Source organism: Borostomias antarcticus, assembly GCF_949987555.1.
Source record: "Borostomias antarcticus genome assembly, chromosome: 1".
Taxonomy (NCBI): domain Eukaryota; kingdom Metazoa; phylum Chordata; class Actinopteri; order Stomiiformes; family Stomiidae; genus Borostomias; species Borostomias antarcticus.
The window spans coordinates 34599712-34623697 of NC_140234.1; the positions used below are offsets into that span (position 1 = coordinate 34599712).

The window sequence follows — 23986 nt, forward strand, 5'->3', positions numbered from 1 at the left end:
TTATTTTCTTGTCCAAACAAAAACATTCTGCCATTTCTGATAACAACCATGACATTTTCCATTTCTGATAACTGTGACATTTTGGCAATGCACAACTCATTTCTTAAAAACAAGCTTCACTGAGAAATGGCCAATTGCAATAAACGCCAGATTAAAGAAAAGTAAACAATGTTGCAGTTTTTCACTTAAATTTGGTTATCAATTTCCTAACGTGGTCTAGCCAAAATAATTAAGTTTTAACTGGAAAAAAAAATCCAAATTTAAGGGCACAGTTTCATAAAACAAGATTCTGATGATCTTAACCCAACCAATGCCCAAAGGGCCCCACCCCTTTTATTCTAAACTGATGCATCAATCCCTGGAGAAATACTTTAGCGCCACTATTCTCTACTCCTCCTTCATAGTCCAGTGATGTGACAAGCCGACACTAACACAGGTGTGTCAATGTGACAAGCCGACACTAACACAGGTGTGTCAATGTGACAAGCCAATACTAACACAGGTGTGTCAATGTGACAAGCCGACACTAACACAGGTGTGTCAATGTGACAAGCCGACACTAACACAGGTGTGTCAAATACCAACACAGGTGTGTCAATGTGACAAGCCGACACTAACACAGGTTTGTGTCAAATACCAACACAGGTGTGTCAATGTGACGAGCCAATCATGTCAATTCTTAAGACAGGAAAAGATGCATCAGGGCAGCAAACAACCCTCCCACTCAAAAAATAAAAACCATCTTGACAAATGAGACGATTTCCTTCACGATTCTTTTGACTTCGTCTGAGGCAAGATGCTCCTCGTCTCATTCTTCAAGATGTCAAAAACCCTCCACTGGAAATAGTGGCTACAGTCCACCAGCAGCAGCACCAATAAGAGGCTTCCCTAGGGAGGACACACTTCTGTACTGAAGAGAGGCTGTGGCCACATCTAGTGGTTTGAAAGGAAACGGAAACAAAAAAGACAGCTGCCAATGTGCCTGTTGGTGAATCCCTGTTCTCTCGTCTAACGTCACATCTTTTTACATGTACCCCCCCTCCCCCCACCCCCCAAACAAAGATCAAACTTAGTTCGTTAGTATGCTAGATGCGAGTAATCCGGGACCTCAATAGAAAAGAGAGAACAGGGGTTCCAGTCCTAGCCAATGAGAGGTGAGGATTACAGGGTTTAACCCTAATTAAACTTCTTCGAGGTTATGCATGCATGTCTCTGTCGGCCTGTGACTGTTTTTGTCATCTGTTCCATTCCTGTCCATCTCCCCAAGGTATTCGTTGACAATTGACAGGACAAAACAACCGGCCAGGGAAGGAACCACACACGCCATCGACGCACTCCTGGGGGAGACAGTCGGGGACAGAACAGAGAACCAAGACGGACAGGGGACAGCACAGAGACGTACAAGGCCGTAACACCGGTGGCAAAAGGGCTTGCCCTAGAAGCAGGAATATTAATTCCTCTCACTGAACGGAAAAGAGCATCTCACCATCTCCAGTGTAAGGGGCTCCTGATAAGCGACCTTCCCCAACCAACCAACGCAATGGGAAGAGGTGAGCCGGTAGCTCAAAAGGAGATTTTCAAGTAATCAAAGTGAAACCAATCCCATAGACCCACATCCAAACCCTCTTAACCACCACAGGGCTGGATCAGAACCCTGCATACTCTGAAGGGCCAGCGAGCTGCAGTGGGTCGACATTCCCCAATCAAATACCCCCTGGTGTTCACCACCAACTCTATACATTTTGGTTTAAAAAAAAAAACAAAGAAAAAAAGCCCCTCCCTCCCTCTTTCTCCCCCCCCCCCCCCCCCTCCCCCACCCACCCAGCACACCTCTCAGCCATGGAGGCTGGTCAGGGAGTGGGAGGGGGGGGAGCTGTCAGTGTTATTACCTGACCCCATCTCTCGGCTATGTCCCAGGTGCAGACCTGTGCTGCTTATTTCTGTGCAGCTTCACGTCTGAACTGACTTGGGGAAAAGCCAGCTTGACTTGCGATGCACTCAAGAAAAGTTCATTCCTGCTACATTTAGGGTCAGGTGGTCTCTCTCAACTCCTAGATTCTCGTTAGGATGAAAGAACTACTCGGGTTGTGTTCTTCTCCCAAACACTTTCAAAAGCAATGTACCAGTTCCAAAAGCACGCAGTGTAACAGCTAAACATCCCGACCAAAAGCAGTGATCTTACTGCCAAACCAGCTGCACTGCAGCAAGGAGCAACTACGACATGATACAATATTAATTAATATTTCCACACCACCCCTCAGTCAGACCGGGGATTTTGGTGAGGGTTTTGTGAGTGTGTGTAACAAGCCAAGGCTGGTGACGCACATTTCAATCAATACGTTTAGTGTTCAAATGCACATAGGCTTGTTCAAGCCGTCAGTGGCCTGGAGACTATTCAACACTGGTCGCTGAAGGAAAAAATAAAAAAAATAAAGGGGTCATAATTTACACTAAACGCTAAGTGCATGTTTAAATAGTTGCACCCATTGTTGAATTTGGAAGGGTCTAAAATGCACATCTGTGTGCTAAACGCAGCATCAGAAACACATTCCATGCACAATTAAACAGAATGCTTGTACATTCAAAAGGGAAATCATAAAGGGCATCATAAATAAATTCACAGGCCAATGTTGCAGATCTTTCAGTTTGGAAGATGGCAGTTAAGGAAACCAATAATACTCTCCAGTGTCGACCAGATGCAAAATCTCACATTGTCAACCAGCCTTTCAAAACTTGTCTTTTAAATGTTTAAAAAATGAAACTAAGTATATACAGAGTGTTCAGTGCGCCCCCCGGTTATCTGCAGCATGTCTGGGGAGGGTGAGGTGTGGCCACCCAGGAAGGAAGGTGATGCGGAGCAGGACAAACACTCCTCTCTCTCTCTCTCTCTCTCTCCTCAACATAACTCTGCTCCGGAACAGGAATCCTCACGACTCGGCTGTAGGTGATGGGCCAGAGTTCTGACCGGCTCATAAGCGTTCCAACACTGAAAGACCAGGAGGAAAGAGTTTGGGTCTTTTAGAAGCACATGCTCCTTCAACAAGTAAGAGGCCAGTCTCAAACTGCCTCTTTGGAACCTCAAAAAAAAATCTAGCCCCGGTTCTTCATCACTGGGACATCACACAAGTTGTCCTCTTCACAAAGTCTTCTTTTCATGTGTAGTAAAGCCAGCAGTGGATAATTCAGCCCTCTCCTTGTGATCACTCTCCAAGGGTTGTGTATGGCCTGACCTATATGCAACTGTGATTCACTTCAGTGGAAGGATATTGAATCTCTGAAACAAAATGTCAACTTGGGTGAAAGTGAATTCTGGTATGCTTGTTGGAGGCTAGACGAGAATCGGGGAAAAAGGGTTATTACTTTAGAACAAGTTCAGCTGCTTGTTAAGGCACTTGATTCAAATAGCTAAAAACGTCAAAATAAAAAAATTGTGGAGAGTGAAGGAGGGTGTGACCTGTGGGTCTGGGGCGCGCTGGCGTTGCAGAGGGAGCTGGGTGGAAATCCTCACACTTATTTCCTTGATTCATATTTTACTTGGTCCCTGCTTTCCTCCTCCAAAGTGCTTTTGATGTCTTCAGTCTTGATGTAGTGATGCAGCATAGAGCCCTAATTAAAGGGGAATGAGTTCTTCCAAAGTTTGTCCGTCCCCAAACACATTCCTTGTGGCGGCCCCCAAAACAGGAAGACAGACAGAAGCCAGGTATTCAAAAAGTCCAAGACACAGTAGGGAAGGAAGAAATGAACAGGATGGGGGCGGGGGTGGGGGCGACTGATCTGGGGAGAGAAGAGAAAGGCAGTCACATGAAACACAAAAAAATAGCTTACTGTACCTTAGGGGCCAAGTTCAGTTAAGCACAGTACCCGTAGGTATATTTGGTTTTCAGTAGTCATGCATACAACAGAGTAGAACCTCTGAAGGTATCTCAAAGTAGGGTTACAACCAAAACTCAGAACTATCATTAAAATATTTATTATTTCCCTTCCAAGGGACTATATTCCCAGAAACACTTAATTATTTCAAGCGACTAGACATTGACAGCCTGTATAATTGAAGCTTTTCCAAGCTGTGAGTGACGTGTGATTGATGGCCTCACCTCTCCCGTTCACAGCTTGCCCTCCTGCCCGCCCTCGCTGTGGTACTCCGCCACATACAGGCTCTTGTCGATGCTGCCGGGGATGGGCTTGATCTCTGTGCCCAGCTGCTCCTCGATGCCCTTCAGGTTGAACCGGTCGTCGTAGGTGATCAGGTTGATCGCCAGGCCCAGGTGTCCGAAGCGACCTGGCGGGGGAGATCAACCGAGGAAGTTCAAATCAAAATGCCGTCACTAAATATCGGTCAAATCCTAAAAATCGGTCAAATCCCAACCGACAGTGAATGGTTTGCGTCTAAGACATATTACATCACCCTGAAGAGGGATGACAAACAACAGCAAAGAGGATGTACGGCACGTTCTCCCCACAAGTCTTCAACTCTTGAGGGGTGCGGATTCTAGAGCGTACATACAATAAAAAGGCTGCTTTGAATCTATATATAGAGCAGATAATGAACAATTAACTGCTCTTAATGCATACAGGATATACAGCAGACAATGAACGATTTACTGCTTTCAATGCATATATACAGTAACCAATTAATTTTCTGCAGTATGTATGCATTAAAACCAGTTAAAAACGTATTCGAGAGTGCGGATTTCCCCCTTTTAGTTATATGGAAACTCAACAGCCCTGCTGAGGGTCAGACCGTACAACACTAACATCACCACCGTCGGGCCACAGATGAATCTCGGCAGCCACGACGACTCATTTGTGATCTTACCGGATCTGCCGATGCGGTGAAGGTAGGTCTCCCCCAGCTTGGGGAAGTCAAAGTTGATCACGACATTCACAGCCTGAATGTCAATACCTCTGGTGAAGAGGTCTGTGAAAGAAGGAGACAAGACAAGACAAAAAAAAAAAAAGCTAAAATTTGGAACTCTTAACTCTCAACTCTAAAGCACATGGAATCCTGTTGTATGAGAGAGTGGAGATGTGTCGAGGTAGCTGATGACACTCACCAGTGCAGACGAGGTTCCGGCAGAGGCCATTTCTGAAGTCATGGAACACACGGTTGCGGTGCTCCTGAACGAACACACACACACACACACCACACACACACAGTAAGGACCAATCTCCCAGATCAAGCCCTGTGCCCTAAACCCTACCACCTACACATGTACAGATGTGGGAAGTTAGAAATGTCACATGCTGCAGCATTTCACCTCGCGGTATTTGGCAGGGAAATCCCGTTGGAAATCTCGTGGGATTTCAGACGGGTGTTATTTCGTTTTAGTGATGCACCACCGCCAGGTGGCGTCTTTGAGTAGATTTAGCAGGCTGGGCTCAGTGTTTTTCTCCTATAGTCTACGAATGAAGCATCATTAAATTTCACATTCTTTAATTTAAATGCTCTGTTGTAAAGCACTTTGAGCTGAATTTATCTGTATGAAAGGGGCTATACAAATAACGTTTAATTGTTATTATTACCTTGTTCTCAAACACATGTTTTCTCCATCTCGATGTAATTTAATTATTACGAACACCTATAAAAAATCTAGGCCTACAGTAGCCTATCTCGGCAACTGACGTCAGGTCAAGACGTGGTGTCTGTTAAGTCAAATGCGCAAATTAACAGTATTGTAAATATATTTGTTAGTAAAGATGTGGTGAACGTGAGGGTTTTGCGTTTTGTTTCTGGAATGCATTCAACTGGTAGGCTACTCGTAAACCCCGGAAGTAAATTTGAAGACAGGGCACCAGCTAATGTAGCTGTTTGGGCGCAGTAGGCTATATGGCTTCAGCACGATACAAAGAAAAAATAAGCTTGATTGGAGGTGTGGATCCATACAAAATTGAAATAGTCGCCATGAGTAAAGATCACTCATTGCCAATCATATCCGGACATTAACTATCTTGTGCATAGCGGCAGGTTTGACAGTGAGACATCAACCGATAATTGTAATAATGCGATTATTGAAATGGTCTTGTGAACGCCTTTATCTGATTTCCAAAATCGGGGTAAGGTCCATAGGACGATTGTGGGTTTTCATTTGCACATAACTATATTTTAATAAAACATTGAAGTCCGCCTGTCAATGACTTTCCCTAAAATTGTGTTCTGTTGCATCCCCTATTGTTAAATTATAAATGAAAAAAACATACACAATATTTTGTTATTTGAGTGATCTTGAATATATATATATATATATATATATATATTCAAGATCATTCAAATAACAAAATATCGTGTATGTTTTTATTTATTTATACCGGCCGCCAGCTGTTCAATGAACGGCTATAGGGAATGCGCAGTTTCGCGCTGGCTACAGCCTATTATATGCACAGTTTCGCGCTATGTAGGCTATTATAAATAAGTATTATTCATTGCATTCATGCAATACTTGCATGGTGAAGACAAGCTGCAGCAAGAACAGAACTGTCTACCAATGCATGAAGTGCACCTAGCCGTCTGTGAGAGGCTATAGCAGAGGATATGTGCGAAGTGTATTTGAGCTGCCGCCTCAACCGTGCGTATAAGAGCAGAGCGCATCATATAGCCCATAGCCATTAAAACGGCTTATTGTTTTATTCATATGTCAACTAGATAATTCGATTATAATGAGTAGCCTAGTAGGCTATAAAATGAATTCAATAGGGAAAGCCTTAAGTTGTAGCCTAGGCTACAGTACAATCACAAGACGCATAGGCCTAGCCTATCGTAAAAAGCGTTGCGTTCTCATAGGCCTATATTGACTTAGATAATTATTAATTATGGTCAGGTCATAATGTCCGTTGAAAATAATTCCCTCTAAGCAGAATTTGAATTGTATTAAACTAGGCTAAAATTTAATTTCCACATATTCTGATTCCTTCTAGGTCTATATAAAAAAAAACATTTTTTTAATGTGTAGCCTATAGGCTTCTGCGATGAACAAAACAGCCACAATGTAGCCTGCTTAGCGAGCGGGCAGTCTACCATAAAGTGTATAACCATAATGTAATATATCTAGACTACATGCATTGTGGCATTTCTTTATATAGCCCAGCCTGCAATTGTTTCTCAATAAACAGTTATGTCATCCTCTGAGTCCGAATGTAGGCTAATAGACCGGCAGCTCTAAATGCCTTCCCAATCAATGAGACATGGTTGTAAAAATGATGTTTTATTGATGAAAAGGGTAAAACTGAAAAACATGGAGTCATTGCATTGATCGATGCAGTCCGCTACCAGCAAACACTGAAAATACAGGTCCTCAATTTATTTAGATTAGACTAGCCTATCCAACTGGACCACTCCAATGAATGTTGAACGTAGCCTACTTTTATTCTTTAGGTTTTACAGAATCGGCCTACAATGTCCACACATGCATGCGCCATCTGACTAGCTCGTCACTCGCCAGCGAACCTGGACTAGACTATTGTAACCCCCCCCCCCCCCAAATTCTTTTATATTCAAATAAACTGGATGAACCGGTTTCCTAGCCCTGGATCGTGGGGAGGTGGGTAGCCTGCGTTAGCGGGTGCTTTGCCATGACCGGCCATTGAATTCGCTAGTTTGATTGATGGATGGATTAACGTCCAAAGTAGATTGTGCAAGTATTGTATAGGCCCATGTGTAAGAGATGAATGGCTGTAACCATGAACTCAGCCAGAGGTAGGCCCTACTGTAGATTATCAGCATTATCACCAGTCTCAATTTATGTCTCAATTTATGTGTTGCCATTCATTTAAACCACCATCTCATCTAGACTACTTCTGTTGCTGCATTTTTACATTTATGCTTTCATGATTTTAGAGCGCAATAAACATTTTCCAGGATTCCAATAAGTCCATCCATTCATCAAACTTTGTTCTGAGCGCAGCGCAGGCTGGTAGCCTACTGTCAAGGCTCACGACTGATGCACTCCCTTAACACGTCTCGCATCCCCAGACCATCAAGAGAATTTCAATATGAAAGACCTTGGGATTCCAGGAGTCAAGGCCGTTTCAGACGGGGAGCGACATTCCGCCTGCGTTCTCGCTCGGATCAGCGGGGGACGCACGCGTCCTGCGCGCAGCGGGGAAAGCTGACTACAATTCAGCTCGTCGCGGGCGGGCGTGTGCAGCCTAGTTCCATATGAGAACACTCCTCGGTCCAATTCCGTATAGTAGATCAGCCTGTGTACTTTCAACGAATGTATTATTAGACATAATATCATTATAATATATATAGCCTTCAACGACCTCCTAAACTGCCTGCCTGATGGTCTCAGGGCTAAAGAGACCGCGCGTCGTTTTCCTCACCCTAATATTGGCATGCCATCAATGAAAGAAAATAAATTGTAAATAAACATGGTTTTAGGCTATTGTTTTTATGTAGGCCTATAGGTTAAGCTATTTGTTTTCATGAGGTAACGTCATTGTAAACGAAAGTAGCCTATAGCCTATAATCCAATTGACTGGAACCATGGGGGTTTGACAAAAGTTATGAGGCAAAATTATTTGTCTTGACTGCATTCAAGATGTATCTTTCACATTAAAACTACATACAAAGCTGGGAATGCTAAGAAAATTGCATATGTTTGCAAACTAAAACAAGTGAACACAATTTTACAATCGAAAATGCTTATGAGACCATTATTTTACTTATATGGGGCAAAAGTGGTTTCTCTTCCTGCTTCTGCCTAAGCCCTCCACAATACCACAATGGTGTCATGTTTTACCGAAGGAGAAGTGAAGAAGACGGTAGCTAGCAGTAGCTAAAGCAGTTAGCTAATGTTAAGATCATTCCTGTAGCTGCTTTGCTGCTAAATGCGAGTTTGTCTCCGTTCCTGCCCAAGAAACAGAAGTTGAACTAATAGCATCAAAATCAAAATAGCTACAGGAATCATCGTTGTAAAGTTAGCTATCTGCTTTTTAGCCACCGACAGCTACCGTTAATATTATGGAAGCTGCTGTCGTGAGCTAACTTGCTATCACGGTCTTATCGTGCAGCTTCACAGGCTGCTATTAGCAGACAGCACTAATGTTGACAAAATCACACTTGCACATCATTAGAATTCCAACCATTTATATGGGATTTATCATTCAACTAAACATGGAACCTGAATACTACCTGATATTTCAACCTGCTGCCATCAGTGATCGGCGCGTCTGCTTGTTTGAGTCATGAATATCTTACGCAGTTACATTCCATGTAGTGTCCCAAAACTGTTAAATCATTCCCCATGTAGTTCACTATGAGTCGCACTCAATACATCCATGGTAATAGGGAGGGAGTGAGTGAACCATTTCAAACACATCTCTGGTCATCTCCGTTAGCCATCTTACTTCTTACATCTTATCTCCTGATGCCATGTTCCATATGAGAACACTCAGCCTAATGTATTAAACTTCTACTTGTCCCGACAGTTAACAGATATAGACCCGGCGACAGTTACAGAGATAGAAACTATAAATAGATAGGCTTTGTTCGTAATAATTAAATTACAACCAGACAGAGAACAAGGAGTTTGAGAACGGTAGGCTCATCTAATGTGCAAGATGAGCTACAGCAATGGGTCAATGAGTGGTATTACTGCGCCCCTATGGGCAGGCGAGCGGTGGTGCGGAATGCCGTAAAGCGCCTGTTAGAATACCGCGGGTCAAGTTACATTCTTATGTTCCCACATCTGTAGGATTTCTGAGTGGATAGGACAGGTGTATTCTGAGAAAATAGGATAGGTGTATTCTGAGAATATAGGATAGGTGTATTCTGAGGATAGGTGTATTCTGAGAATATAGAATAGGTGTATTCTAAGTATAGGATAGGTGCATTCTGAGAGTATAGGATAGGTGTATTCTGAGTGGATAGGACAGGTGTATTCTGAGTGGATAGGACAGGTGTATTCTGAGAAAATAGGATAGGTGTATTCTGAGAATATAGGATAGGTGTATTCTGAGGATAGGTGTATTCTGAGAATATAGAATAGGTGTATTCTAAGTATAGGATAGGTGCATTCTGAGAGTATAGGATAGGTGTATTCTGAGTATAGGATAGGTGTATTCTGAGTATAGGATAGGTGTATTCTGAGAGTATAGGATAGGTGTATTCTGAGAGGATAGGATAGGTGTATTCTGAGAGGATAGGATAGGTGTATTCTGAGAGGATAGGACAGGTGTATTTAAGGGACAGGAATTGGCAAGGACCGCCTGATTTGATACTATCCCGATACTTAGTTGCCGATTCAATATTGCGATTTTTGTGGCAATTGCGATTCTGTAAGTATGGCAATTTGATATTACGATCTATTGCAATTGTGTGTTTATTTTTACACTGAATAATACATTCAAATACAACAGTCAAATTCACTTAGAACTCTCCATGTTACATTTCATCTTAACATGAACAAGTTCTTAACATTAACTTAATGTTGTTGAGTATCATTTCTTTCCAATATTTGTTTCGGGCCTAATTCTTAACATGGACTTACAGGGCAGCCAGCAAACAGAAAATAAATAAAAATATATTCTTGTCGAATGTATCGCTCCCAAAACTGCATACAAACTGCTCCCAAAACTGCATACAAACTGCACTCGTGTTTCTTTAAACTGACAGTCACCTAACCCAGCTAGCTACTACGTGAACTTTGTGTAGCCAGAAGTAAATCAAATGTATTTGTGGCAAACCTTTTTCCGCATCAAATAAAATTCTAATTTAATTCTAATTCTGATTTTACAAAAATCGTTTTTGATGCAGCATGGCGACTTAAAAATTGTCACCCACAAGAATCGTGTTTTGTAACTAAATAAATGTTTCCCCCATCCCTACTGTATTATGAGTTGATAGGATAGGTGTATTCTGAGAGGATACGATAGGTGTTTGAGTAGATAGGACAGGTGTATGAAACAGGTTAATCATTGAGACCACCACTGTCACATTAGCCTCGTGAGACCATCCTGATCTCACCAGCTGACATCGTTTCATTCCACTCATCAGTCTGGAAAAGCTCAATCAGAAAGCCATCAGCCAATCAGCATTCTTTGATGGTTCATCCTATCACATGCGGAGTAGTTTTGAAGTGCTTTTCCAAACAGTTTCCAACTAAACATCCTCAGGTCCGTCTGATGCGCGTCAGGTTTCCAACGACTGCCAACCTAAAATAACGACCATTTTTGTTGTTGCTAGCTAGTTTGTCACTGATGTCAATAAGCATATCAAATACTGAACGTTTCTCATTCAGTCAATAAAAAATCACAAAGAAAAATCATGGTTGCTCTGTGGTACACGATCGAGTTCAGTGGTACCCACGGTAGCAGGCAGTAACGTCTCGCACACACAATGGCTGACCGCTACGTGTGGTAAACATTTCCATGGTAACAGCGAGCTACCAATCAGAGACATCGCTGTTACACTTTAGTTACACGTTGGCTTCATACTGACTTATGGCTTCTATCATACGGACTTGTGGTCACGATTCATTCAGCGAGCCAGTTGGCTTGGTTCCATGCTTAAAACTCTTTATATGCGGATTTTCTGAAATCACAATGGAGTAATCAAGACTGAATTGACTTCCGGATCCACACTATTGCACTCTATTAGCATATTTCTTAATACTGTGAAATCCTACCAGATATCCACCAGTGCACATAGGGCTAGCATTGATCTGGATCCTGCCAAAACACCTCCCACAATCATCTAAACATGTTGTTGGCCAACAGCTGCGCTCCCTGGGGCAGCACTTTCCGCTGACCTGTCTCATCTTGGCGTGGATGTAGAAACACGAGTAGCCGAGCTGAGAGATCTTCTTGGCCAGCAGCTCCACTCTCTGGGAAGAGTTGCAGAAGATGATGGACTGGTTGATCTGGAGCTGAAGGTCACACAAACACAAAAAACGAAACAAAAACAGTGAAAAATTACTCTGGCCTGGAGCGTTGGTTTATTCAATGGCACAGCAGCCAACAATGGGGTTAGATGGAAGGAAACAGGCCAGGCCAGGGCTGCTGTGTCACTCACCCTAGAGAACAGCGTGTTAAGGCAGTGGACCTTCTGCCTCTCAGTCACGTAGGCATAATACTGGGTCACCCCCTTCAAGGTCAGCTCCTCCATCAGGTTGATCTCATAGGGCTTCTGCAGATGAGAGTTCTGCAAAAGGAGGGCAAAGGTTAACAATGCAAAGCCACTGAAAATGTTATGACCTGCCTGAAACATGCAATGCAACATAATACACACACTTACGTAAATTACTTTAAGAAATTAAGAAATAGATCATAAGTCTTGATTTGAAGTGTAAGCGAGCCAGATCTATATGAAATGACCGTGAACCACAACCATACCATGAACTTCTGCACGCTGAGCGGGAAGGTGGCTGAGTACAGCAGGATCTGCCTCTGTTTAGACAGGTACCCCAGGATCTCCTCCATCATCACCATAAAGTCCTGAGACAGGAGCTTGTCAGCCTGCGCAGCACCAGGGAACAGAGAACGCCACCGTATTATAGACTATGCACACTATCACTCCTCAACACACTGATCATATGGAGCACAGTATTACAAAGCATAAAGGAGTTGAGGACCACTCATATGGAGTTGAGACACAGACACAAAAAAAACAACTAAAATGTAACATCAAAATATCAAAAAGGGTCATAATATACAACCAAACAGCTTGTTATCAAGAAAAACAGTTACAAGTACAGGTGCAAAACTGTTTGAATACTCATAAAAGAACATAAAGCATCTCATAAAGCAACTCTGAGCCAAGATGAGCTTCGGACTCTGCATCGTCAGCGCAAAGCTAATGTGACATCTATATAAAACGTAATTTGGCTTCGGCAACAAAAAGCAACATCAGCTACCATCCATTGTAGCCAACCACTTGAATTTACTGACCTCATCCAGGACAATCATCTGCACCTGACTGACTTTGGCCACGCCTTTTTTGATGAGATCCAATATTCTGCCAGGTGTAGCAATAACCACATGCACTGAGGATGAGAAAATGGAACATCGGCAAAGTCGTCCAAGTATCCAAAACAAAGTGGCACTTAAGATTTGCAAGATTGCCAGAGTCGTGTGTCAAAACAGCTACCAAGTTCAGATATTGTACCTGTCTCATCGAGCCTCATGATGTCATCGCGCAGGTTGGTGCCACCTGTGGTTGCCATGACCTTGACCCCGCCCATGTGTTTGCTGACCTGGATGCATATCTGGCTGACCTGCAGGGCCAGCTCTCTGGTGGGCACGATGCCCACAGCTGGAGGACACAATACAAGTGCAGCTTTACATGTGTGAAAGGTTTAAGGACATGCAGATTGTCCAGGCACCCCAAGATACAGTTCCAAATACATACACTTGCTGCAAAATACTGCATAGGCCTAGGTAACTCACATTTTAACCTTGACATTTCCACTGGACAAACTTTATGTTCAAATTTCATATAGACAATCTCGTCAAATTATGATACTTTTTAAAGAAATGGAACTAACTTCCCATGTTTTGTAGGAAAAGGATTATTGCCTCGGCCTCAGTGATAGCGCAAGCCGCAAGGTAATGTTTTTGGTGCCGTCTGTTTGTTCATTAGCAGGATTACGCAAAAAATACCAAACCGATTTTATGAACCTCAGTTGAAGCGTGTAGCATGGTCCAATTTAGAACCCATTACATTTTGGAGTGGATGGGAATCACGGGGTGGGTCAATGAGCCACTCAAACACAGTCGACCATCCACCTACATTCATTTTTTGGACTTGGGCTCAGGACCCAAAAATTCCCGTCATTCATTGCCAATGGGGGGAATTGAAACGGCCATCTCTCCACATGGGAAGGTCACACAGACACAGGGAGACTGGCATAAAGCTGTCAACTAGGGTTGCAAATTGTAGGTACGTCCCCGAATCAATCATTGGTAATATTAACGATCAATCAATCAATTCATTGTAATTAAAATACCAAAATTTCCAAACAATACCAAAAGCGTTTTTTTTTTTCTTAATCAACTCTTTATTATGAACAGACTGGGTTATTTTTTTCTGCCTGCTGCGCGTCCCAGCTCCTCCTCGATGGTAGGTTTGCTGCAGGTGAGACGAGGAGGAGAGCCAACTTATCCGAGTGAACGTTCAAGTGATAGAGCATTGCTGTTGTCGTCGACGTGTACACGGCATCACAATATTTGCAAGTGGCTTCTTGTCCTTTCTTTTGGAAGTGGTCCCACACAAGGCTTTGCTTGGCCCGCTTCATTTCTCAAAGTATGCAGCTGTTGATTGCTCAGCATTTCTCCCGAGATGGCTGCTTCGCTACCACATTGCTTGATAGTAGATTGATTTTTAAGGATTTGTTTGAGCATGTGAAATTTACTCAATGAATCAATTTGAGTAATTGTTTGCCTCCCTACTGTCAACCTAACAAATGCAGCAATATCAAACAGCGAGCCACCAAACAGAGCCACAATATGCATTCATGGGCGGAGGTCTGTGCCTCACCAAGCACCGTTTCTAGTTGAAGCTGTTTTTCTGTCAGTTTTGGATTATGGCGATATGATATACAGGCATGCCTCTGCTATGACTCAAGTCCTTTGATGCAGTTTATCATTCTGCAGTTAGGTTCATTACCAGCGATAGCTACCATAATCACTGTATCCTCTATGACAAAGTCGGCTGGTCTTCTCTGACTGAGACGCGTAATGATCATTGGTGTCTACCGGTATATCTCTAAATCTCTGATCGGAAAATTACCTTCATATCTATGCATAGGCACTGATAAGACTTCAATCATCAATCAATCCACCAAACAAGAGTCAATAGCAACAGCAGAGTAAGCCATTTGGCATTGGCAAAGATTTGTCACATTTTTCATGGGGGGCATTCCACATACTCAGCTGTGCTGCTCATCCCCCAAATACATGCTCCTTAAAAATTAGGTACCATTTAAAAGAGAAATAAACAGGCTTTCCAATTGTATAACATTTATTGCCAAGAAGCAGTGTTACAACCGAGTAAAAATCTAAAAACACAAATTTCCAAACTTTTTGTTTTATGTTTAGTAGGCCCATAATGAGGGAAGCCAAGTCAAATGAAGCAGACAAGCACACCTAGTAGAACACAGTCCATTCATTAACCATCAACACATCTCTCACCATTGACCTTCTCTATAAGGAAAGTGTTAACTCTTTGCAGCCGTGCGCTTGATGCATTGATCTGCGAGTACATCCAGGTTCCTACATCTTGAAAAGTAGCTAGGCAAACTCCTTGTTCTTTTGCCAGGTCCATGCACATATCACGATGTGTCACGCAGCCTGACTTCATATAAATTATCCCCATACTGCACGATGCTTTTGCAGTCGTCCAGTCATAAAATCCTCAACATCTTGCTTGTGTTTGAATGAGGAAGGATTTTTTTATCACAAATATATCCATTTTGTTGGGCTAGGTCAAAAGCGAGCCTTGCTCTACACATGATTAATTTGCCATTGCTTTCAATTGGAGTGTGTTTAATGTTAGCCAGTCACCACATTATGACTTCAGAGTGGGCGGATCAACTTGTTTTGAAACATAGGCTATGCTGTGCAATGTATAATGGGTGGAGTAAGCAATCAAATAAATGTTAAATTTTGCCCCAACTGCTGGCACATATAGACCCATCAAGTGCATTTTTCCTGTGGGTGGTCGGGCTCTGAAGCATCTATGCTACAATGGAACCCTGGCCCTGCTCAACTCCCTGTAGAACTCACGAGAACAGCTGGTTCTCCAGGTACCTCTAGTGACAGGCTGGTTCTCCAGGTACCTCGTTCCAGGACTGATCTTGGTAAAACTGCTTTCAGTATCAGTGCAGCAAGCTCATGGAATCTCTTGCAACGTGACTTAAATCTGAAAATGTTTGTACCTCTTGGACATGCTTAATAGCTGTCCATTGCCTTCCTGTAACATTTTTTTATTGATTTTGTCAGTTGATCTGTATGATTTTATTTGCAATAGTAGACATTTTAATTGCTTTTGCTCTTGTTCAGGTCTTATTTAATTTACAATGGTAGCGATTTTAACTTATTTTAATCTATTTTGTTTGTTGATCAGTTGATATTTCAGCATTATTGTAAATGAGGGAATCTTAACTATCTGGGGACAGATGCTCTTATCTCACCTTGTATGCAGTCCTTCTTCAGGTCGATGCGTTCAAGTAAGGGAATGAGGTAGGCTCCGCTCTTTCCTGTGCCGTTCTTGGCTCTGGCCAAGATGTCTCTCCCTGACAGCGCAATGGGAATGCTCTCCTCCTGTAGAGCAACCAAGTACAAAGACCTGTCATTGATTCAACCTCCACAAGTATCCTTTACTGCCCGTCTGCCAGCTTGAAAGGTCCTTTCTGAAAGAACCACTTCAAAACCTATCTAAAAACATATTTAGGGTAGGGAGGCGAGGGAAGAGTGTTGAATAAAGACTAGATAAACCATTGGGTATCTAGACAAAAACAGGAGGGCGAGGACTGGTGTCACTCCAAACCCACCTGGATAGGAGAAGGTTTCTCCCAGCCCATCTCAAAGATTCCCATCAGTAGCTCTCTCTTGAGGCAGTAGTCTTCAAACTCATTGCCTTTGGTTGCAGTTACATCCTGTGGAGAAGGGCCGCAGTTTAATGAAGACAAACAGTTCAAAGACTCATTCATGACATGTTCACTCCTAATGAAACAACTATGTGCTGCACCACAGGTTTGGAAAAGCTCAACAGTCTTAAGTTGAGACAATTACACATTTCTTTCAGCTCATTCGATGGAGAAATATGACCTACCGAAGTCCTCATCCTCATGTCTTTTGGGGGAAGTTTCAGGTTTTTCTTCCAGTCATCTCCAGGCCTGTAGGGAATAATCAAATTTACATCCCAATTTCACAATCATGCTCTGGTCATGACTCCAGAGGTGATCAAACCCCCAGTCTCCCACTCGACAAGCCCGACAATTTACCATTAGACCAAGAGAGGACATCCTTGGTTCACACAAGTATCTGGCATAGGCAACGAGGGAAACTAAGCGTGTGGCCACTGGATGAAAAACTCACTTGATGACAGTGTTGGCTGTGGGGGCAGGCTGGGAACTGCCATTGTTGATTGTGCTGACGGCCTTCGTCTGACTGGGCAGCTGTTGTTGACCTCCTCCTCCACCTCCTCCTCCACCACCACCAGGTCCTCCTGCAGGCTTCACAGAGCCTCGTAGTTGGCCATTTTGGTTGGACAGGCCCAAGATCATTGGGTTCTCTGTTCTGGTGGCGCTCATGTCTATTTCGCTTTCCTTTCCAAAAGGGTGTGAAATCCTATTAAAAGTGCGTGAGAGAGAAGAAGTCCTCTCCTCCAGGAGCTCTCCCAAGTCTTGAGGAGTATCCTCCCTACAACCTCTTCAGAAATCTAATTAGTGTGTATTCAGACAATTATCTCCTCTCCTCAAGTCGCGTAGTATTATTGTTCTTGGTGCAACAGCTCATCAAAAATGTTAATAAACATACAAGTCATTGGTACTGCAAGCAAAGCATAGGATTGATAGGGGTACTCCTTTGTCACACTGGGTCTCGTCAAAGTAGCAGAAGCTCGGCAAGCGACTAATGGCCAAACTGTAGTTAGCTAGCCATTTCACTTCTTGTTGGTACTCATATATTCCTCGGGATTTATCCTACAAAAGACAAAGAACATGATTGTTAATTAGCCAGTCAATAATTACTAACAAACCGTGTACGGGTTAGTTCTAAGATACAATCATTAAGCTTTTTCTTGTTGTTAGCTAGCTAAAGTTAATATACCTGGCTAGTGGCTACTAGCTAGCTAGGCTAGCGCGAGCTATTTGGACAATTTCGCCGGCTAGCAAAGATTAGCTAGCTAGCGTACGTTACCTATGGGCTCAGGCTATTCTCTGGAGACGAAACATTAAACGTTCAATGTTTACTTGCATCTAGAATGGCACGTGCGGACACAGTTAATAATTCATCTGAATAACGTTAGCTAGTCCCACTTTGCTATAACCATAACTTCATAAGCAAACTGCGTTGTTAGCGTTATTCTGAAGAGTCTTCGCTCGATTAAACAGCTCCGATCCAACAAATACACTGAGCCCGACAGAACAATTTACACAACTGGTAATGTTTGCCTCGCTATCAAGAATAGCGCTATGCCGGAGTAGATACAACGTTATTACTAGGTGGCTAATCTAAATATTCCGTAAACATCTTGAAAATAAAAATAAATGTAGTTACGTACGGCAATGAAAAGAGAAAATACTTAACATAAAACCATGATTTGACAGCTAGCTAGCTAGCTAAAGTTAGCTAGCTAGCTCTAGCGTTACATTCCACTTCGTGGAAGTAAAAATAACGAACAAGTCGGCGTAATACGTTGCGTTAATTTATTTCAACCATTAACAGAGTAAATATTTTGCGGTTAAAAAAATCCTTAAAAAATAAGTTAAATAGCAAACTGTTTGGCTAGCTAATGTTGTGACTACGATAACTGTTTCCAGCAATTATACGGAGCCCTTGCTAGCCAAGGTTAGAGTAGAGCAGAGACAGAAGAACGCAGATTCAAGAGACGTCACAAGCACAGAATATGAAAAAGGCTACACCTAATCAACAAAAATGTCAAAATACTAATCGGAATACGTATATCAGATAAATAATGACTTTCATAAAATATATTTATGGAGCAGTTACCTCGGATGGCTGTGATAATCTCTCCGGTTTATGATGTTCCTGGACTGTGTTAGCTAGCTAACTAGTTCCATAGTAATCGTATTTGGTCTAAACAGAAATTCCAAGATGGCTTCCCCTATTTGACCCCTCCCACATTTCGTCACCTGATTCGATGAGAATTAAAATCCATGGAATTAATCAATCAGACAAACAAAGAAAAACTAGAATCAATTAAACAAACGCATGTTCATTCTTATTATGTGTCCCCACAGCAAGGATTTAATTACCATCAGCATGATGACATCTGGATACTTTTAATCTACCTTGACGTGCTGTGATTGAAGTGCAAATTAAGTAGCTATGATTCAATCCAACGAAGTAGCCTACTGGGGCACCAGTGGTCATCACGCGCACCTGATCTCTATTTGATGTCAATCAACCTGTATAACTCGAAAGTGGTTCAATGTATTAGTTGGAAGTTATTCATTAGGCCTATTCAAAATACAGCCAAGTTTCTAAAAACAAAACCACATTTCAATTGTGTGTGTGTGTATATATAATTCAATTGTGTTTATATATATATATAACACAATTGAATTATATATAAACATTGTGTGTATATATATAGCCTATATATATATATATATACATACATACATACATATAATAACATTTTCCAAAAAGAGATAGAGCTGCTGTTATTTACTCCATCAATGGGGACAGCGGAAATATGTGTGCTATTTACTGGGTCTGAATTCTGAAATCTCAGGAAGACATAGCTGCATGATGCTTCAGCGCTTCTAGTAGCCTCCCCTGTGCAGACAGAGGCTCAGAGGACATCTAGGTGACAATCAGCAGGATGGTCGTTTATCTTCAGGAGACTTTTCAGTTCAGTGAGGTGAGTCTCCATCAACCTAGTCTTTACAGCTGGGCAGAAAAGTCTTTGCATGTGTTATATTTTCATGTTGTGCAGTCAGAAATCACATATCTAGACAAAGTAAATCAAAGCATGGGCAAAAGCAAAATCATAAGATAGATAAGATGATATGCAGTAGCCTACGTACAGTATCATGCACTATGGCTTTGCTTTTGTTCTTTATGACAATGCTGCTACGGTAGACCTCTCTTGTTTGTAAGCCCCAAAAGAGTTCAAGGAAATTCCAGTGGTACAGTATCAATAATCAGTATGTGTTATTGAGGTACACAGCGCCCAAAAGCCCTTGCACCCATTACCCATGTGACTGAATCGTGTTTGTCGATAGAACAATACTTTTATGTTCCAGTGACATAACATTATTTTAATTCTATGTAATGTAATATAAAATAATGTTATATAATCAATGTAATTGTTGTGTATTAAGTGCGGATAAACAGCTACGGATGGTTGGAGATTAAGTCATGTAGGTGAAGTAGCAGGGGAAGTGAAAAACATCTGGCCTAGCTGTTGTTTCCTGAGCATTTTAAATAACTAATAACAGTACTGACAAGGCAACACCCCATCTCCTCCAAATGTCATTCTCTCTCTCTCTCTCTCTCTCTCTCTCTCTCTCTCTCTCTATTCAGCTTGATGATGTGTTCAGTGGGTATAACTCGTCAGAGAACAGCCCCGAGGAGAATGGCGACGAGTTCACCTGCGATGCGGCGGGGGCGGGCCTGCAGCTGTTCCGCTCCGTGTTCCAGCCCCTGGTCTACGGCCTGGTGCTCCTGCTGGGCGTGGCGGGAAACGGCCTCCTGCTGGCCGTGCTCCTCAAGCGCAGGGGGCTGCTGCGCGTCACCGAGATCTACCTGCTCCACCTGGCCCTGGCCGACCTGCTGCTCCTCGTCACCTTCCCGTTCGCGCTGGCCCAGGTGCTGCGAGGGTGGGCGTTCGGGGACTTCCTCTGCAAGACGGTGGGCCTGCTGACCCAGCTCAACCTGCTGTGCGGGAGCCTCCTCCTGGCCTGCATCGGCTTCGACCGCTACCTCGCCGTCGTCCACGCCGTGCCCAGCCTGCAGAGACGGCGCCCCAGGGCTGTGCACCTCACCTGCGTCTTCCTGTGGCTCGTCTGCCTGGCTTTGTCCGTCCCTAATGCAGTGTTCCTCTCTGTGGAGGAGGGTCCAACTACCACCTGCAACTACCACAGTCACGGCATCCACGCCAAAAACTGGGGGCTGGCCCGACGTCTACTCACCCACGTGCTCTGCTTCCTGCTGCCGCTGGCTGTCATGAGCTACTGCTACACGGCAGTGGTGGTCACGCTGTGTCACAGCCACAGGAGCCTGGAGAAGCAGGGGGCCATTCGGCTGGCTTTGCTGGTCACCGCCGTCTTCTGTCTCTGCTGGCTGCCTTATAACATCACCTTGCTGGTGGACACCCTGGTGGAGCTGGAGGTGCTCTCTGGCGGAAGCTGCGAGAGCCGTGGGAGACTGCAGCGGGCTGTGACGGTGACGGAGAGCCTGGGGTTCGCACACTGCTGTCTGAACCCCATCCTGTATGCCTTTGTCGGGGTGCGCTTCCGCAACGACCTGCGCAGGCTACTGGCTCGATGGGGCTGCGCCTGCCTGCCCTTCCTGAGAGCAGAGGGCCCCACCAGATCACTCACCTCCGAGGGGACGAGCACCGTGGCCGTGACCCTCATCTGACCCCCGTCCGCCACCATCACATCTCCTGTCTGTCTGACCACCAAGCATTTGTGACAAGGCAATTGTCACAGGTACTCGCTTGTACAAGCGCCATGCATAAAAATGCCTTTTTAACTGCTGTAATCCAACATGGATTTGTGTAATTCTAATGCATGTGTGTACCAAGAATCTTTGTCCAGGCTGTCTTTATCACAATATTAAGCGTGATTGTAAAATAAACGGTATATCACATCAACCCATGTTTCATCCTGGTCTGTGCTCATTCAACCACACACGACTGTGTTCCAGTCACAAATGAGACCCAACACCATTTTATGGATAGATTTTTCAGTATTATTCTTTTTTTAGACTTCTATTAAAACACAGTTATACAGAACAATTGCAAACAATCACAAATTGCATCTTATATACAGCAACTATATATATTATATACTTTCCTTTGCACAACAGTTTGGTAGTCGGAGAGAATAATCAATGATATTAAAACCAATAGAAATTCATGAGGCCCTCCTACCCTCATCACCTCTCCCAAAACAAATACACACATCTGTGAAATATACATATTTTACAGACATTTTAGAAAATGGCTTCAGATTTGTTATTGAACCGTGTGACAGAGCTCTTCAATATTCTTTTTTTTTATTATTCTTTTTTTTTTTTTATCAGTCATCCTCCAACACTTGAAGATTATTACTGATCTTTTTTTTTCAACAATTGCAGGAATAACAACATGAATGAAAACATAATGGAAAAAACAACAACCTGTTTTTAAATAAGGTTTGTACAGTTTCAGCGGGCTGGATCAGAAAGGCATGTTGGCCATACCTCCAGGGCCGTAGCCTAGGGGACTGTCCAGGGACATCCCCCTCTGTCTGAGAGACTGGGGTCCCATCATAGCAGACTGTGGGTGTGGGGGGCCCATCATAGGGCCTTGTGGAGACATGAGAGGCCCCTGGGGGCCGAACGGATCCCCCGGGAGGGACATGCCTCTCTGCTTGGCCTGCATCATCATCATGTTTTGCTGGGCCAGCAGACTGTGTGGGTGCTGCTGGGAGGACATCATGGCGGGGTGTGAATGGGAGGAGTGGTGGAGGAGGCTGTTGGCCATCATGGCTTGCTGCTGCTGCTGCTGCTGCTGGTGGTGGTGGTGGTGTGGATGGAGCTGCTGCTGGGGGCCCATGCCTGTCCTGCCCATCATGTGTCCCGGGGGGCACATGGGGCCCATGCCCCCGCCCATGCCCCTGGAGCCCCCCTGGGGCATCCCCATGCCCTGGCGCATCCCGCAGTGCGAGGGGTGGTGGGGGGGCAGCTGCTGCTCCGCCATCATGTTCTGGAGGTTGGCGATGTGCGGGTTGGACGACGGCGCGCCGCTGTGGGGGGGGCCGGAGGAGGCGGCCAGCTGCTTGAGGAGCTGCTGCTGTTGCTGCTGCTGCTGCGGAGGCTGCTGGGACGAGGGCGCCCCCCCCTGGTGGGGCTCGCTCTTGGGGAAGTACTGCAGCGTGCTGCTGGGCTTGTCGGAGGGAATGATTCGGGACAGGTCGAACTCCGGGATGCCCGTGTGGCTGGTCCGGATCACCTCGCTCAGGTCCGGGCCGTCCCCCCCCATGGACATGGGGGGGAAGCCGCCCTCGGAAGGGTGGGGCAGGCGCTGGTGGTGGTGGTGAGGCATGCCCTTGCCGAGCAGGTGGAGCTGCTGGGGCGGGGGCAGCGCGTCCTCGTTGGCCTGGGAGAACTGCGGCGGCATCCCTCCGAGGGGGGAGTGCATGGGCCCGCCGTGGCCAGGGTGCGGCTGCATGCGCGGGAAGCCGCCGCCGCCGCCGCCCATCTGGCTCTGGGGGTGCATGGGGGAGACGTTGCACGGCCCCATGCCGTCCGGAGGGCCCCCCCCTCCTCCTCCTCCGCCGCCCATCATGGCGGGGTTCATGCCGGGCATGCCCATGGGGTTAGGGGAGCCCATCATGGGCCCAGAGGGGTCGTGGGAGAGCTGGGGCTGGCCCTGGAGCACCATGCCCATGGGGCTCTGAGGGCCGCTGTGGGGGCCCATGGAGCCCTGGGAGAGCAGCATCTGGGCCTGGTGGTTCCCCATGTTACCTGGTGGAGGACAGAAGCGTTAGTTAAGACAGCGATAGTATGGCTCAACAGGATGTTGGTTTTTGGGGTAGGTCTCTCATTGGCGCCGCTCGATTCCACTATTCCACAATTCTCACTATTTTGCAAGGGCACCACTGGAGAGAAAAAAAAAACAAGCTTAGCACCGCCCAAGACGACGGTGATTGGTTTAAAGATAGTGTTTTTTTTCCCCCATCTCAGAATCATAATCAGACCCTAGCCTAGCCTCAAGAGACCATTCTGATTCCGCGAGCACTGATTCCGTTTCAAGTTCCATAGAGAATCGCTTGGGCACGGTCAAGAAATGACCGGACCAATCCACGTTCTATTACAGCTACGCTGGGCGGGTTTAAGTTTGACGACAGCAAGGATCGGTTGAAGTTAGCGCCTGATGGACAGTGATAGACAAGATGGTTCATCCAATTTCCTGCCAAGTATTTTTGAAAGTGCCTGCCCTCTTCCAAACATTTTCCAACGGAGAGTTGCCATCAGGCACGTCAGGTTAGCCAGAACCTTCTCCAGCTCTGGAACAGCGCGAAACCAAGTGTTGAGAAAGGTCTGGCTAAGTGTTCTTTATCATTCACATCCATATATACAGTAGCATGTA

The 23986-nt window shown here is 44.6% G+C and overlaps 3 protein-coding genes across 5 annotated transcripts in view; 1 reads left to right on the forward strand and 2 right to left on the reverse strand.

Annotated features, from left to right (window-relative positions):
- Nucleotides 1-1853: 1853 nt before the first annotated feature.
- Nucleotides 1854-18741, reverse strand: ddx6 (DEAD (Asp-Glu-Ala-Asp) box helicase 6). The gene is made up of 14 exons (XM_084446322.1): nucleotides 18670-18741; nucleotides 17035-17639; nucleotides 16769-16832; nucleotides 16488-16592; nucleotides 16128-16257; nucleotides 13103-13249; nucleotides 12886-12980; nucleotides 12331-12453; nucleotides 12011-12139; nucleotides 11748-11864; nucleotides 5055-5118; nucleotides 4817-4918; nucleotides 4095-4279; nucleotides 1854-3774 (listed from the first exon to the last, which is right to left on the reverse strand). Exons 2-13 carry the CDS (start codon nucleotides 17247-17249, stop codon nucleotides 4104-4106), a joined length of 1467 nt encoding a protein of 488 aa, XP_084302448.1. The 5' UTR covers nucleotides 17250-17639; nucleotides 18670-18741; the 3' UTR covers nucleotides 1854-3774; nucleotides 4095-4103.
- On the forward strand, nucleotides 17921-21270 carry cxcr5 (chemokine (C-X-C motif) receptor 5; the record flags this gene model as incomplete). The annotated part of the gene is made up of 2 exons (XM_084461365.1): nucleotides 17921-17927; nucleotides 20246-21270. The coding sequence occupies 2 exons, from the start codon at nucleotides 17921-17923 to the stop codon at nucleotides 21268-21270; spliced, it is 1032 nt and encodes a 343-aa protein (XP_084317491.1).
- Nucleotides 21271-21899: 629 nt separating this feature from the next.
- Nucleotides 21900-23986, reverse strand: part of bcl9l (bcl9 like) — a 30729-nt gene continuing 28642 nt past the window's right edge. For all 3 annotated transcript variants that reach the window (XM_084437628.1, XM_084437626.1, XM_084437627.1), the window contains one exon: nucleotides 21900-23361. In XM_084437628.1, the coding sequence (XP_084293754.1) occupies nucleotides 22073-23361 (1289 nt within the window). In that variant the 3' untranslated portion in view covers nucleotides 21900-22072. The remainder of the gene's footprint in view (nucleotides 23362-23986) is intronic.

What these genes read in the sequence shown, in the direction of transcription:
- ddx6 (XM_084446322.1), bottom strand. Translation starts at nt 17,249, where the DNA reads ATGAGCGCCACCAGAACAGAGAACCCAATGATCTTGGGCCTGTCCAAC. An exon ending in AGATGATTGTCCTGGATGAG is followed by an intron (nt 12,454 to 12,885) that starts GTCAGTAAATTC and finishes GGTGCTGCGCAG; the next exon opens with GCTGACAAGCTCCTGTCTCA. An exon ending in TCACCGCATCGGCAGATCCG is followed by an intron (nt 4,280 to 4,816) that starts GTAAGATCACAA and finishes CTCCCCCGCCAG; the next exon opens with GTCGCTTCGGACACCTGGGC.